Genomic DNA, 17,113 nt, shown 5'->3' with positions numbered 1-17,113 from the left:
AAGCCCTGCATTATTCTTAATGTAGATGTAAACAATTTTCTAATAGGGGTAGCACCTCCATAAATAGCTTCTTTTCTCAAGGTACAGAATATAGAAAATGTAGTTTATGTTCTATTCCATCATATTTTTAAAATTAATTTGCAAAATGTAAGGACTGTATGTAAAAGTAGTAAAAATCAATTTTGCTTAAAATATTTGGAACTAGTAAAAGCTGAGACACTAGCCGGATCGAGTATGTGGCTGTGATCATTTATGCTCCTTATGTAGAAGGCTTGGTAGGTCCAGGCTGTGAACCAAGGCAAACTATTCATGTCCTTCTGCACCCCAGGGCACAAGTAAACCAGCAGTGAAGGTGTAACATCGTGGAATCCCACATCCTAGTCCTGAAGGGAGGCTTTGTGTCATTTCCCAGTTCTCGAAACTGGAATCGCAGAGGTTGAAGAAGCCACTTCATGTTGGTTTTTGAATTAGACAGTGTTTATAAAAATACCATGCCATTTATCTACTTGACATTTTGTAACATGTGAAATCATTTTTTTTAAGTTTATACCATTTGGCATGATGCAGTCCCTTAGAAGTAAGTCAGTGGGGAGAGACTCAGCACTGAATGAAATACTGAGAATACACCCACCAGCCTAGAGGGACTTCTTTGTGTTTGTGCTGAGACTGCAATGCTGACTCAGGGGGCCAGGTAACCTGACACAGGGAGCCCACGGATTATAAATAGAGCGAAAGCCTGAGCAGAGCAGAAGAGGGCGGGCCTGAAGGCAGGCGGACAGCAGAGAGGATGGATGAAATAAAGTGCTCAGTGCTTGCCCTCGGCATAAAATTGCTATTTACACATCTGTTTAGGGGTCCACACTTGACATTGAAAAATGAGATTATTTTTTATTTGAGCATAGTTAATTTGTATTTGCATTCTCATTTTAACTTTACCAGATTTCACTGCCTGCCATTTTATTCCTCTCATCTATCTGTTCTGCCCAGTAATATTGTGTGGTTTACGATCTTCGATTTTCGTTGTGGGCATTTATGGTATTTCTTGCCAAACTTTTTGTTATATTCTTTGGCTTTTTAAAAGAGCACTAAAAGTTATTCTTAATATCTGTAATATTCAAATATTCAATGTAAGAAATCATTGATGGTTTCTGATAAAATAGTGGCAATCCAGTGCCTGAGAGCTTAATAAATATCTACTCCCTTCCGACACAGCCGCCAATGAAAGCCCTAACAGAATCACTACGCAGTTGATCCACATCAAGAAACAAATTGTTATGTGGTTTGTTTTACTGAACCATCAAAGGAACCTTTCTGTAATGTCACATATCAAAGAAATGAGGAGTTGCAGAGCACTCAATAAACCCAATGCCTTCTTTCTATATTCATTTTATTTGTCACATGGACTGCTTGAACTACATTGTGGCATGGAAAAGAAACAGTGTGTTAGATAAAATAACAAAATGTAGACACTTTTCCTTTAATGTTAAGGGGGTAATTCTAAAACACATGATGGGGAATAGAAATTAGATAACCATTTCCAGAGGAATTATGTGTATTTCACTTGTAAGCTACAAACCGAAGGAGATCTATCATAGGAAGCTCTTCACACCGCTGAGGTTTCGGGAAATCAGTATGCACCACTCGTGACTTCCATATTATGGGCAAGCAATGAAGGCAGTAAATTAATTTTATGGTTAAGAGTTAAATGGCAGCGTTTTCAACAGGAAAGGAACAAGTCCTGTATAGATATATAGAAACTTGGAAAATAACAAAAACAAATCCTATATTTTGTATTTTTTCCTTCATAGAATTGCACCATATGTGTATCCTAAATGTATTCAAATGCAGAATGTTTTTCGAGTGAAGACATTGACTATTATCAATGAGGAAAAATCAATTTTAAGAAATATGAAAGGAACGAGAAAGCAGAATTGTGACTATGTGTTTTTTGTTTGTTTGTTTTGTTGAAGTATACTTGGTGACTATGTTTATAAAAAGGAGAAAGGTCTTGTGATATCTCTGCAGGTCACCTTTCTCCTTTTTAAAAACAGCGTCTCAGGACTTCCCTGGAGGTCCACGAGTTAAGACTCCATGCTTCCCCTGCACGGGTTCGATCCCTGGTTGGGGAACTAAGATCCCACATGTGGCATGGCCAAAAAACAAAAATACAAACATAGTCACAATTCTGATTTCTCATTCCTTTAATATTTCTTAAAATAAATTTTAAAAAGAAACAGGATAAGTAGGGCTGGGAGTGACAAGAGTGGTGTGGGAGAAGGTGGGGTAGGGCTGCAATTTTAAATCCGACGGACAACAAAAGCCTCGCTGAGCAAAGACAGAGTAAGAAAGTCAGGGAGTCAGCCAGGCTGAGGTCAGGGGAGCACTCCAGGTGGGGAAGGAACAAAGACCCTGGACAGGAGCCGGCCTGGATCGCAAGATGGCCAGCGTGGCTGGAATGGAGTAACTCCATTCTGCAGTACGACTAGATGTTCCCCTGAAGAGCAGTAGAAATTACCATTAGCTATAAGTGTTAATTCTAGAAAAAGGGAACTTTTAAGTTACAAACGACAGCAAGAGGCTAAATGTTAAATCCCAGTTATGACTGTATTGCATTGTCTTTCTTCAAAACCGTTAACCAGGTTTGCCTTTTCTATAAGTGGAAAATATAAGACAAATAGCTCTGTTCCTGCTCCAGATACAGAGAACTGGAAGATTGATACCTGGGAACCTGGGCCTCAGAGTTTCTGGCTTATTAAGTGTACTGCTCTGTACATTAATGGGGCCTGACAACTCTGAAAGAAAAATTTAGGCTAAAGGAACAGAAAGTTTTCCATGGTGCTGAAACGTAATCTAGCCAACCTTGGTGAAGGAATTTATTTTATGACCTTAGTAGACCTCCAAGACCTGATTTTTCTCTGATTTCTATGATTACACTATTATTCGAAACTGTCATTTCTGACAGAGTCAGAAATAGGTTCTAAAACAGATGAACTATGATATTGGGAAGACGTGTCATGAAGTCAATGACATAAAAAGCCTAGATTTTGAAGCCCAAGTGGATTTAAATTAATTGTATACACTTGCAGGTGATTTTTAATATCTATTTTGGGAAAGGAGTCTTGATTAAAAAGATCTGCTCTTGTATGTTGCCTACTTTGGCAGAATCTTGTCTATTTTCCTTTCTAATGCTTCCTGACATCTCTTTTCCTTTCTCTATTTTCTCTAGCATTTGTACCCGCATGATTTGCAACGACTATGTCTTAAAGACACAGTCATTGACCCCTAGGCACCACCCCTGGCAGACACAGTGCCCACCAAATCCATTTCTTTGGAAGCGCCTAGCTAGACTACGTTTCCCAGCATGCTTGTGGTTGGGAGTGGTCATGTGACTGAGATACAGCCAATGGAGCAGGAGCCGTACTGATGTGAGCTCCCTCCAGCCTTGGCCCATGCAAACCTCCCTTGGACTGTGAGTGCTTTATGCCCTTTCCCATCCAAAAGCTGGACACACAATCCTCCAAGACCCTGGAAGATGCAGAGTACATTTGTGACAACGTGGAGGTCATCCAGCCACTGATCAGAAACACCCATTTTAGCCTTAACATGAACAAGGCTAAAATGGGTGGATTTTGTGTCAATCCACTGGTATTTGTGGTTTGTCTGTTACAGCATCTTGGGTAATATAAACTGGTACCCTTTCTCATTTATTTGGCCTAATGTATTATGTGTTGCTACTGAGCATTATTTATAGTCCTTAATTCACTAAGTTTAGCCTCCATTATTATTTAGCAATCTTTATTCTTTAAGGTAGTAAAAATCATGCCTGTTCACGTCTTCTGATGATAGGATTATTAGAATGTTGCTTATCAGACATTTTAATACAAAATAATGATCACTGGTGCTCCCACCGAGTCATAAATATGTAAAACCAAAGCTTGTAATTCTTAACAACTGGTCGCACAGAAATCCCTCCAAATCAATAGACTTTATTTTACTCAGGGACAAAGTCAGACCCCTATAATAAACTGGGCATCCTGGAGAAATGGTCTAATACTCTTAGGACCTATTTGTGCATTTAATGATGAGAAGGAATTGCCTCTCTTATCTCTCATTCTCAAGCGGGTGACCCTAACTGGTAACTAAACTTTGGAGGGAGACTCAAGGTTGAGGACAGAGAAGATGCTTCCCCCATGCAGTGAGTTCCATGGTCAATGGAGTTGCTAAACTATGCCCCTTTCTTAAATATAGTTGATTTTTAAAATCCATTTGGATTGGGCTAATAGTTTTATTAGCATTCAGTTTCACGAAGTGGTTTTCCTCATTCTTATTTAATTATATTTAATACCATAACACACAGATTGTGATTGTTTCTGGAAATAAGTATTTTGAGAAATGAATAAGTTAACAGGTAAACTGTGCCCTACAAAGCAATGCAAGTGAAGATACTGGCTATTTGGACAGTGGGGGTCTGTATCCTTGGACTTGGACCCTCCATCCTCTGGAGGCTGTGGAGTGCTTATCTGCTGTGGTTGTGACCCTTGCTTTCCTCACTTTCATACCTATATCTTATCTCCTTTCTGACTTATTCACATCTGCATTACTAGTTCAAAGCTAACTCTCAAGTTGTACACCACATGGCACAGTGTTTTCTCTCTCTTGTGTTTTCCGGTCATTGTCAATGTAGATGTGAACAAAAGTGTGGACACCATTCCTTATCCCACTCGACCCAAGTTGCCTTTCTTCTCTGTGTGTCCGACTCATCCTTTTAGTCCAAAACAAATCCCACAGCCCAACAGGAATCTCTTGGCCGTATTGGCCTTGAAATGAGACATGTCTCCTCTGTATTCCAACAACAGTCATTGCGTCTGTAATTTATTAGTCAGTTAATGCTGTGCTTCCTCATGAAGTTTTTGCGCTGACATCCTGTTTAAGCATGTTTATTCATCTAACTCTTTATGTTTTTATGTCCTGTTACTCATACTCAGATGAAAGCCTCTTGAGGGAGCAGGTCGTACTGCACGATTCTAAGTCCCGTAGACCCCATCACAGCACTTTCTGTCTCATAATCATTGAAAGCACGTGTGCTCATTGATTAGCAGACAAGAAAAACTTCTTGGAAGTCAACGTGATTAAGAAGGTCGACTAAACTCAATGTACTTGGATTTGAATCCAGACCCTACCACTGACTAGCCAAGTGAGTTTGGGCTTTAAAGATGAATTTCAGCATCTGTGAAAAGAGGCTAATAATCCTTAACCTGCTTATTTCACATGGTTATGAGATTTTACTAGAATAACCTGTGAAAATGCTTTAAGAATATGAAACAAGTTCATGAAGATGATGCTTGAAATGGGCTCTGGAAACCTTAAAGCTTTCTGTATCTGGGCATACAAACTGGGACTGTTACAGAGAAGATAAATAGAATTACAGAGTGTGTTCTGGGTACATCTGATTGAATTGACATATAGAGTCTATGTGAGGGTGAGTGATGATGAAGCTGGAATAATTAGCGTGGTCAGAAAATACAGGGTTTTCTGTAACATGCTAAGATGTGTGGACTTGACTCTTTAGGCTAGGACAAGGCGGCGGCATTGAAGATTTTTGAACAAGCAAATTTAATAAACAGACTTATTTTTTAGAGAGAGAAAATCTAGTAGATTATTTGTCCTTAATAATACCTCCTGGTATTTGCAGTGAGCCTCCCATATAATCCCAAGAAAAATATTTTTAAAGGAATTGTAATACTCTTACTTTCTATGTTTCCGTTATAATAGATTTATGTTTTTCCATGTATTCTCTGTATTTGAACCTACTACTGTAATATGTCATTACTATAAATGTACTCTAAATATATGTTATTAGTTTTTGCTACAATCTTCTAGTCACTAATACGGGTATTGCCATGTTTTTAAATGAATTGAGGTAAGAGACCAGAACTCTTACAAAATCCATATCCTGAAATGTCACGAATTAATTGTCGTGTGATGCACAATCATGAATTTCTATTTTATAACTTTCCATCAGTAGGAAGAAACATGCATCTACTCATCAGAGTCCATTTTTATTCTTAGCTATGGACTTAAAATCAGCTGCAAAATGCAAATAAATGTCCACTTAAATTATATCAAATGTGCTCCAATATAATATTACTTATTGTAAAAATAAAGGACAGTGGTTAATTTTTTTTAAAGAAATCAACTTGCACAGATAAGGTAAAAAAATTAAAATCCCCTCTTCCTTCCCTCACTGCCTGTTGTCCAGATATACTCTTGTTTCCAATAGAACCTGTTCCTTTTAAGGGATATTTTCCCTTTTTTAACCCGTAGGCGAAAAAGGAGACAAAATAGCAAGGAAGAACGTAATTGGATTGCTGTCTAAATGACTATTTCTGAATTAAGAGGGATCAACTCTCTTCTGCCTAAACCAGAAATGCTGTTTTGCTTTCAGATCATTTTCTTGATTTTTTTTCCTAAAGTATGGAAATACACAACCCTTTAATCAGAGACTTTTTGAATCAAATTTCATTTTAAGCCATGTCATTGGGATCTATTTAGGTAAACTTTGGTTTTACAAACTGATTTTCAAATTTCATTTTTTAATGCTTTTCCTCCAACATGTTGTTAGCATGAGTGGAAATGGAATTTGCATTTGAAACACTGATATTCACTATTCAGTCAGCCAAGAGGCTGTCTTCTTTTAATTTCCATAAATGTCAGTAAATGCCTCTTTTCACCTTTGGGTGAATAGTCAATAGAAAAATCAATGCTGTGACAAATGAACAGCAACATGATTTTACATATGAATTATTTAACAAAGACTATTTTTATCCTAGAAGGGAAAGACTTAAGGTAAAAATCAGCAGCAAATTATTAATTTATATTTATTAATATTATTCATAGAAATGCATAGCCACAGGAAGTGAAGAAAATTTGTATCTCATTTTTTAATTAGTTCATGTCATAGGACTCTGTTAATGACACAATAGAAAACCATTAAAAATTAGCGAGTAGATATATATGTAATAAACCTCATTAAGCCTTTACATAATGTTGTGCTTCCCTCTGGGTTGTGAGAGATTTTGTGGTTTTTAACCCCTGAAGGTAAGTGCACAGATTATAAAAGTCCCACTTAGGGATGTAGAACTTGTAAGAGGTCACTTAGACAAATTCTATCTTCACGTCTAATTGCTGTCTCCTAGACATTAGAAGACACAAAACAGTTTACAAATCTGGAGTTGGGGGGTGGTGAAGAGGATGGAGCCTAGATTCATGTCTTTTAAATACCAAATCAACAAGATTTTTCTCAATAACAGGGAAAAAAAACACACATTATTTTTAACCCCATCCTGAGTTGTCCAGGTCGTAATCACCAGTGTCTTAGGTAACACTATTTTCTAAGGATTAATTTCAATTAAGGAATCTTCTTGTTAAAAATCTGCTGAAAGGAAGGGATTTTGTTCCAGGATGAGGATCCTAGACCATAGGGAAATGACTTCAGACTGTGATCATCTATGTGTCTGTTCACATGTTATGGGAGCTTGACATGGGCTGATCAGAGGCATGCCTGTTTACTGAACATGGATGGCTTAGCTTCTCCCTTGCTCGATCCTTCCATAAGGGCAGAAAGGAGAAAGTGGGGCTATATATGCAAGCCAGGCCACATTTTAGGGGGTCTAAACTGACAGGAGGGTGTCAGTTTAAAATGCTGACCACCCCTTAAGTGCAGCCTACCTGCAGTGACTCAGGTGTTGCTTTCCAGTGGTGCTGGAGGAGTCACATTATCCCAGCTCCCAGTAAATACTTAATCCAAGTGGACCCTAAGCTCTGAAGTTTCCAGATCTCTTCCAGGTGTCAAATTTTCAAATAAAAATCACAGAATAATTTCCAAGTGTATTATTAGATCCTCCACCAAACAATTTGTTTTCAAAGACATTTAAGCTGACAGATAGTGTGTGCCCTTTTCTAGAAGCCTGAGTTTTGCACCTGTTATAGAATAGTACATTTTTCCCCATGACATCCAAAAATAATAATTCTGGGCATAAGATGTCTTAGTCCATTCTGGCTGCTGTAACAAAATGCCACAGACTGGGTGGCTTATAAACAACAGAATTCTATTTCTCACAGTTCTGGAGGCTGGAAGTCTGAGATCAGGGTGCCAGAGTGGTTGGGTGAAGTCTGTTTTTCAGGTCACAGACTTCTGGCTGTGTCCTTACAGGGCAGAAGGGGTGAGGGAGCTCTGTGAGGTCTCTTTTATAAGAGCACTAATCCCATTCATGAGGGCTCCACCCTCATGACCCAATCACCTCCCAAAAGCCTTATTCCAAATACCATCACTTTGGGTGTAGGACCCCAACATGTGAATCTGGGGGACACACATTCAGACGGTAGAATAGGATAAGCCTATCTGATTGCTCGAGGCATTGCGTCGTTTGGCCACCCTGAAGTCTAGGGTGACTGTCCCACGCTCTTGAATGACCCCTCTCACCAACCATTCAAACCCATGTAGGCAGGTCTGAATTCAGAGTAACTAATGAGTCCAGGACGCCTCACACCCTGTGTGATTTCAGAGCAGCAGAGCATTTTTAGTACGTTCCCAGGGCTTTACAGTGTTTGAAAGGGTCTTATCTGAATCTGTGAGATGTGAATTACATCTCAAGTCTGAGAATTCATCCACAGTCCTTCTGGCATTGCTCAAAGGCACTCTCTTCCTTTCCCTTCCCAGGAATTGATGGAGGTGTGGTGCTCAATTGCCCCCCAAGTTTACAAAAAAGTGAAACCACAAGTCTAATACACCGTGATGACATTTGTCCCTTTTCTCAAACATGCATCTTGGCATTCATACACTGACTCCATCCAGACCCTCTACGTAAGTGCATTGGATGCATTGTGCTGAGCAGAGATTAATTTACTAATTTACCAGTTTTAGACTCTGAAGGACACCCATAGTCTTGTCAAGCAGTGACTAATTTTACTCACAGGGAATTCTACCCACTTAGATCAGCATTTTCCCCCCACTTGCATATTATAATATATATGACCCTTTTTAAATAATAAAAAGTCATCCTTGACTCTTAACATTTCTTAAATTATTTCATTATAATGTTAATTAAGTGTATACACGTATCGTTACGTAAAATCTCTTTATCCTTTTAGCTTTTACTACAGCTATAAAATCAAAGCCAATTTACAAATTGAGTGAAACAAAAACCTACAAAAGCAAGAAAACATTAAAATTCACAACATTTATGTTAGGTATGATTTTCTTTAGCTGAAATTACTGTTGAAAATATGAATCTGGTACTGACTCAAATCCATGAATTTTGGTACAGATCTGCCATCTTGTGCCTTTGATTGGTCCCAGTCTGTCACTTCTATTTGAACTGCTAGGCAACCTACCCTACGATGTCAAATCACTTAGCTTTTTATTGGAGGAAAGTGCCTTATTTGAATATCAAATCCATCTACCTTTTTCTCATTAACCTGAAACAAGATAAACAATATTACCTGTGTTAATCTGCTTGTAAATAAAAACCGAAGTCAGAAAATTAAATCTCACTGAGCGCTAGCTTAAAAAGTAGGTATTCAAGTGATCCAAAGCACATACAAATAAAAAACCAAAAAATTTTAGGCTGTCCCAAGAACTTGATGACCCCTGAAAATACATATACAAATCCCAGTTTCCAAAACATTTAACTGTTGTTTAAACTACTCACTACTGCCCTTTATATCTTACTCTAAAATTCAAAAAACTTGTAGACCTTCTTCTTGCATAACTTTCTTTAGTTGTAAATCATATATAAATCCTAGTTATGTTATAAGTCTAGCGTGTTGCTCAGTATTTTGAAATCTTCTTGTTACTAAGGAAGGAAAAGACTATTGTATATTTTTATAGGGCCACAAATTGTGAGAAGTACTTTCCTTTAACATTATCTGATTGAGTCATCAGGATAATCATAATTCAGAATGTTTAGGGATTTTCTCAAGTCAAAGAGTTAACCATGACACAATCATGATTGCCCGAGTTTATAGAGCACTCATTACATTTCTAGGGCACTCTTAAGTAGCCCAGATCTGTCCTTTTGAGGTAGATGATTACTGTGCACCCACTTTACAGGTGAGGAAGCTGATGGGCTTGCTTAAGTTTACACAGCCATCAGGTGCCAGATTCAGGATTCCACTCCAGGCACCCTGGCTGGAGAGTCCTGGTTTGTCAACCATCCCATCCCTGTTCACACCAGAATCAAAGTCCCCGTGGGTTTGTGATTCCCTGTTAGAGAATGAAGTTCAGTGTCATTACTGGTGCTTGTCTACATCAAGCCCCGTGGAAGTGCCTTCTTTCCCCCTTTCTACCCGGTGCCCATTTCATTTTTCAAAATTCAGATCAAAGTTACCACCTCTGTGAAGTCTCTCCAGACCTTCCTCCATAGAGCCCCCTTCCCCAGGTAAACAGTGGAAAAATTTTTTTTAAAAACCTCCCTCTCGTTGACCTACTCCATCTCCATGCCCCGTGCAGCATGTTAAGGCACTGACGTCATTGGCATGTCTAAAAATTCCTTTGAAAGCAGGGCTTTAGTCATTTTCATGGTGCACAAAGGTGGTGCCACGTAGAACCCAGAGGTTCCTAGGTGTGGAACACTTCTTACTTTCCCAGCTACAGCTCTTGCCTTCTGGTTCTGAAAGAGAATGTTTTCATGTACAAACACTAGTCTATAAAACATGCCAGAAAAGAAAATAAGTAAGGAAGTAACTATCTGAAGTGGTGACATGGGCTGGAGATATAGCTTTTAAAGCAATGGGGAGCAGGATTTAGGTTAAAAGACACCAATATGACATCCTTTAATCTCCAAACAAATCAGGATCAATGAGACCTGGGTGAAGCCAGCTGACTCCAGGTCCACACTGCCAGCGGCATCCTTAAGCCCCAGAGTCGCTTCTCTTTATGAAAAGAAATGGTTGCCTTTCGATACCAAAGCTATTTTGTGTTACAAAATCATTATTGCCTTTTTAATGATAATATTTAATTTGTTGTGAAATAACAAATAATGGTAAGGGACGCTGTAATGGTTTTTGTTACTACAAATAGGACATGAAATTTAAAGAATGACAAAACACTGATTTAGATGTTTTTACTGTGCTAGATAATATTGCAGGTACTTTTTATTCCTCATCTATTTCTTGACCACAATTTAAATAACATTCATAGCTGTATTTGGTTGCTATTCTAAAATAGTAAAGCTCTTTCACTGCCTGTGACAAATATGACTCTTGTGCCTCATAACCTGATACATTTAATAAATCTAAATAAAGCAGATTAACCATCATTAGTCAGGGCATCCTGTCCTCATCTTCTCATCCGTTTATTGTCTCACAGATCATTATTTTAAACTACCCTTCGAACTTCATTTTGTTGAAAGTAGTGACCTATCAAATATCCTTACCCAGAATTTTAACCTTCATTTAAGGCATAACCTGTGAAGATTCTTTGTGTTTTTTTTAAATGGAGATCAATAATGTTAATATTTTAGCATCTCATTTATGCCATTCCAGCAGCTATCTTTCTATACCTATTAGATTTTACTCAATACCTATTAATCTCTGTAATACAAAGTTTCATGGGATCTCTCAAGAGGAGAGTGTATTCTGAGCATTAGTTTGATTATTGCAAACATCAGTCAAATTTTTGCTTATCAAGGAAGCATGGAGAGCTCTTGGTGGTTGATTCAAAGATGGTGCTCTTCTGTACCCACTACATTATTCAAGACATCGATACCCTCATTAAGAAAGTGCTTTCTAATGCTTTGTGTGTATAAGTTTCACCTTTTATAATGTGCTTGGGAATTCAGATATTTTTAGTAAACGTTGAGAAGCTTTGAAAGGATAGAGAGCATTTTTTTTTTTTTTTCAGTGAAGCAGTGACTCAGGGGAATTGGGACATTTTATGTCAAAATCCCTCCCCACAAGCCTAATTCAGATCAGCAGCTGCTGAAAGTCACTCTCAGTAGATTGGGCTGCTTCTATGGAGTGACTCAATCTCTAAATCTTTCCTGTTAACGAAGGTCTTAGCAGAGGGTCACACCTAGTGTATATTTTTGGTCATTATGAAAAGCTACTGAAAAGAGTTTAGGATTGAGAATAACTATAGAATAGGTGTATTTTGTGCTTGATAAGAGAACAGAGTGTGTGGTCACAACAGCATGAAAATAAATACAGCACATGCCAGCCGGCTGCAGAAGAACAGCACCACCTGCGGGGTGGAGATTTGAATTCTGTTTTTATGCTTTACTCTGTTTTGTTAGGAATTAGCCTCCATTTATAGATACAGATATAGATATAGATATTTGCATCTTTCTTTCAGATTAATTGAAATTTATTATTTCATAATAATTTGTTAATTACACATTCTATCATTATTCTTTTTGTATGTTCCTAGAGAATAAAGCATGAATCCTTGATTTATTTCGTCTTAAATTGTATTACTTCTGTCATTTTCCTAATACTGCTAGAACCTCAGAACCTCTGAACTCCACGTAACCCCTCCTGACTTTTGCAGTTATTGTTGGCGCGTTGTTCTACATATGACTTAAAGTCTATAGACATTTTCCAAACGCATAACTTGTATTTACCCATGGATTTAATTCCAGTGTCCTTAATCCTCTCTTAAATTTCCTTTTTTTTTTTTCAGCTAGGATCATTTTCTTCACCTTAAAAAAAATAGTCAAGACCTGTGATAGCAAACTTCCTCGTTCTTGTTTGTCCAAAAACATTTTATTTCACTTTCATTTTTGAGGGATATTTTTTTTTGAGTCTAGAATCCTAGGTTGAATTACTTTCTTTCAGTACTTTAACTTGTGATTCATTGTTTGCTGGCTTCCAGTATTTCTGTTTAGAAGTCAGCTTTCATTGAAGGTATTGTGTTTTTTCTTGTAGATTTTGAAAACATTTTTCTTGTCATTGACCTTTGGCATTTTTAATATGATCTGCCTTCTTTTCTTATTGTTGGTGGTGGAGTGTACTTATCGTGGTTTACCAAACTTCTTAATATGTATGTGGGTGCCATCCACAAGTTTTGGAAACTTATCTCTGAATATTGCTTTGCCACTTTCTTTATATCTCTTCTACCAATACTTCTGCTACTCCTTTTCTATGTCTACTCTGCTATATCTTTTATTTGTCCATCTTTTTCTCTGTTCTTTTAAACATTTAATCACAGGTATTTTAAAGTCTTTATCTGCTAACTCTAAACCTGGATCATCTGTGAATCTGTTTTATCTTTTGATTTGGGGTAGATTTACTTGTCTCTTCCCATGTATAGTAATTTCTAATTGCATGCTAAGCATTGTGTGTAAACAAACTATAGACACTACTGATGATGTTTTCTACCTGAGGCGATTCCACCATCCTGTCTTAGGAAGCAAAGGTAAGAGGTGGTCACCTCAATCCAATCAAATATTCCACAGTGATGGAAAACCAGCCTCCCTCTGGTTCTCCTCTCATCCTCAGGCTGCACTGAGAACCTGACAGGTGTTTGTTCATCAGCACTGAAACATTACAGTAGCTCCAGCTCTGCCCTTCAGAGCTCCAGGCCCCATTCAGCTGTGCACCCCACTCAGTTTCAAAATCTGCAAGTCTTGAAGATGAGACGAGTCAGGCGCTTGAGGCTGTCATCTCCCCTGTCATACTTTTGCTTCTGAAGCACCTCTATCACTATAGGAGATTTTACTCTGCTTTTTTATAAGCTCTTGACTTAAGGCACCACTCGCTCATATAGTTGAAGAACTCAACAAATGTCCTTTGGGGAAAATGACCATGCATTTGAGGGTCCTCAAGTTTTCAAATTGTGTCTCTTGTTCCCATGCAACTGCAAAATATGGTATGGACTTTCTTTCTTTTAGAAAGGGCTCTCTAGACCTACAGAAGAATTCAGAATTAGCAAATGTCCCCAGGAGAAAAAAAGAGTAGCTGTTAATTATTTGATTTTCTATTCACTCAGAAAGATTCTTCCCATCCAGAATTTTAGTTTCTCTAGTTCAAAGTTTTGCCAGAGCTTTCTGGTGTTTCAAAATTATGATTTTTGGTAATGTATCCCATTTTTGCACTTTTGCAATGGGAGCAGTAACCTGTCATGACCTAAACATCCTAGGCAGAAGTAAAAGTTCCTTGTTTTGTTTCTAAATAGATCAATATTAAGCTGTGTTACTTCAGAAAGATGGTATCTCAAGGAAGTGTTGGGAAAATAATCTACTGAGATGATCAATTTAATATTCTCTCATAAGAATAAATCCAAGGACTGTATTTTTCAGAGATGGCTATTATATGCTGAGTGTGCCGAGGAACATGTATACAAATATTCAATATCCAGGAAACGAGACTGAAGCTAAATGTAATCAACACAGCATCCACTAGTGGAGATAATAGAGGAACTAAGATACGTTAGTGAAAGAAACACACAGATTTCACTCAAATCCCAATGAGAAAAAGAAGTAAAGAGGAAGATGATATAGGGACGCTGGTCTTTGGCGTATATCAGGTCCTGGACACCGGCTATTGGGCAAATGAAAAGCACTGTGGGGTAATAGGAAGACAGACTCTGGAACCAGACCGCCTGGTTCCACCATTTTCCATGTGACTTTGGGCAAATGACTTAGCCTCTCTGTGCCTCAATTTCCTCATCCGCCAAATGCTAGCACTGCTTTGTAGAGCTCTCGGGAGCATTGCATGAGTTAATATCTGTAAGGGGCTTAGAAAAGTCCTGACACATCTTTAGCATTCTGAAGTGTTTACTAAATAACTAATTTTATGCACACCCTCCACCCGGCTCTCTTGGCTCACTTCCCTAACAGTAGAGGCAATCTGGCTTCCACAAGAGTCTCCCAGCAGGAGAATTCTGACTTCCAGGTCATTCTGGTGCAGTCCTGGAGACTAGAGAGAAACCCCCTTTTAAGGGGGGTATATTGCTTTAGCCACTCACTTTCTATCAGTGCCTGGAGGTTGCTTTGGGGATTGGACGGTCACAGGCCTGTTTTGCACACTGTTTGTCTAAGCTTCAATTGGGAGAAATTCCTTTTGCTAATAACCAGCCCAGAAATCTAGTTATGTACTTCAGGTATGGGTTTGACTTCCCAGCTTCTGTGATTTAACATCGTTTTTTGACATTCAGCCCATTTCTGTGATTCTAGGCTTTAAAATCTTCTTCCTCAGGTAAACAAGAAGCTTGGGTGTCCAGGTGAGGGTGTTGGCTTTAGAATTGTATGGAACATGGATGGCCTTGTTGTTTTCAAGTGACTATCCTCACATAAGCCAACCACCATGCCCTGCTTTGTTTTATTCTCGTTTATCTTGATGGAAAGGATGGAAGTGATGTGGGAACAAAGTAGTAGGTGCCTTGAGGCCATCTCGTTCCCTCTGAATTCTCCCCAGTAGTCCCATTCTGATGTCCAGAATCTCATTTTGTTAAACCAGCATACTCACTACAGAATTGATGGAAAATTTGGTTTCTGCAGTGTGCAGCTGCTCCAGATGACTGGCCGCTGGCAGAGGGCAGAGCCCACAGCATGTAGCCTGCCTGTCCTCACATGCCCTCGCTGTCCCTGGGGGCAAGCTCTGCCTCTCTTCAGGGACCCCAAGGAAGCCAGGCCGAGCAGCCGATACACTTGCACGTGGTGATGCCCTCCTGCAAAGACCCCTGAAGTTCCCATGTCTGTGGATTCCTGGGGCTAATGCGCGATGGTCAGAGTTGGGGTCACATGACCTTAAAAGGTGTTGACTAGTAACTGTGCGTAGACAGAGGGGTGGATCCTGGAGCGGGATGCAGCTGAAGAAATCCAGAAACATCTATCATAGACAGAATTACCATCGTGATACATTCAATGAAGAAAACGTCCAAGATGTCGTAAGAATGTATATAGCAAGAGAGGGCAAAGGGCAAACAGACATGTGATTCTTTCCTGTATCACTGGAGGTACATCACCTGTTCCCCAGGGTACTTACCCTAACTGATTTCCAAGTTCCATTCATCCTCCTAATTGGGCAGCTCACAGCCGACCTGCATTGGATGCCGTTTCCCAGGGCAGCAGAGCCAGGAGGTTCTAGAGGGGACGTCCAAGGTCTCTTTCCACCCCGTCAGAGCCTTGGCATCCAGATGGTGCTCTTATACTTCTCATGCAGTCACAGTATCCGATGCTCCTCTTTTTCCCCCCTGCTTCCCTCCCCCAGGTAATCCATCAGCTGAGGCTGTCCGAGAATGAGAGCGTGGCCCTTCGGGAGCTCCTGGACTGGAGGCGGAAACTCTGCGAGGAGAGAGGAGACTGGCCACAGATCCTGCGCCACGCGGAGCCCAGGGCACCTCCGCCACCTCCGTGCAAGAAGCCCACACTCCTGAAGAAGCCCGAGGGGGCCTCCTGCAGCAGGCCGCCCCCCAAGTTCTGGGACACTACCCTGTGATGGGCCCCGACTGCAGACTCGCTGCCTGGGGATGCCAGGTTCACAGACAGAGGCTGCCCCTGGTACATGCCAGGGGCTCTGTCCGCATCTACACGAAAAGCACAGGACAGCCCAGTTAAATACACGAGATTCCCTGGGTGTGTGAGTGTGCGTGTCTCTGTGTGCGTGTCTGTGTTGTCTCACCCGTTCTGCGGGGATGCACTCTGATCTTCAGGCTCTGTGGTCCTAGGACCGTGCTACCCCGAGGTAGCGAGAGAAAGGCCGGACAAAGCGCGGATGAGCAGGGAGAGGACGACGGAGGAGGGGGACGCCTACACCGCAGAGTGGTTTCTGTAGGGTCCGACCACTTGCTTCTTGCTCTCCAGTCATTTTACTCTCATACACTCTCCAGGACCTAGGTTTTATTTCTTTGTAGGTGTTTGCGTTGTATTGGAATTACAATCCTGTTAATGATTTACATGTTTGTTATTGTATTTTATAATTTTATGCAATGGGTGGTGCTCCCTTTCTTCAAAATACAGACTTTAAAAAATCATTTCCAGAACTCTTCTTTTCCTACATACCTTTTTTTTTAATGTAGAGTACCGAAAAATCCCGAGGCTGTGTTGTTGTTTTAGCTTCACCGTTCCGAGCTCTGCAAACGTACAGCTGGAGTCCGATGTCTTGTGTTTCATTC

General features: G+C 39.7%; 1 protein-coding gene across 1 annotated transcript in view; it reads left to right on the top strand.

Moving 5' to 3' along the window:
- MYO16 (myosin XVI) overlaps positions 1 to 16,583 on the top strand; it is a 422,800-nt gene extending 406,217 nt beyond the window's left edge. The window contains exon 34 of the mRNA XM_061170768.1: positions 16,210 to 16,583. Within this exon, the coding sequence (XP_061026751.1) occupies positions 16,210 to 16,437 (228 nt within the window). The 3' untranslated portion in view covers positions 16,438 to 16,583. The remainder of the gene's footprint in view (positions 1 to 16,209) is intronic.
- Positions 16,584 to 17,113: the final 530 nt, after the last annotated feature.

Source organism: Eubalaena glacialis, chromosome 16, assembly GCF_028564815.1.
Source record: "Eubalaena glacialis isolate mEubGla1 chromosome 16, mEubGla1.1.hap2.+ XY, whole genome shotgun sequence".
Classification (NCBI taxonomy): Eukaryota; Metazoa; Chordata; class Mammalia; order Artiodactyla; family Balaenidae; genus Eubalaena; species Eubalaena glacialis.
This window is presented reverse-complemented; position numbering and strand designations above follow the sequence as displayed.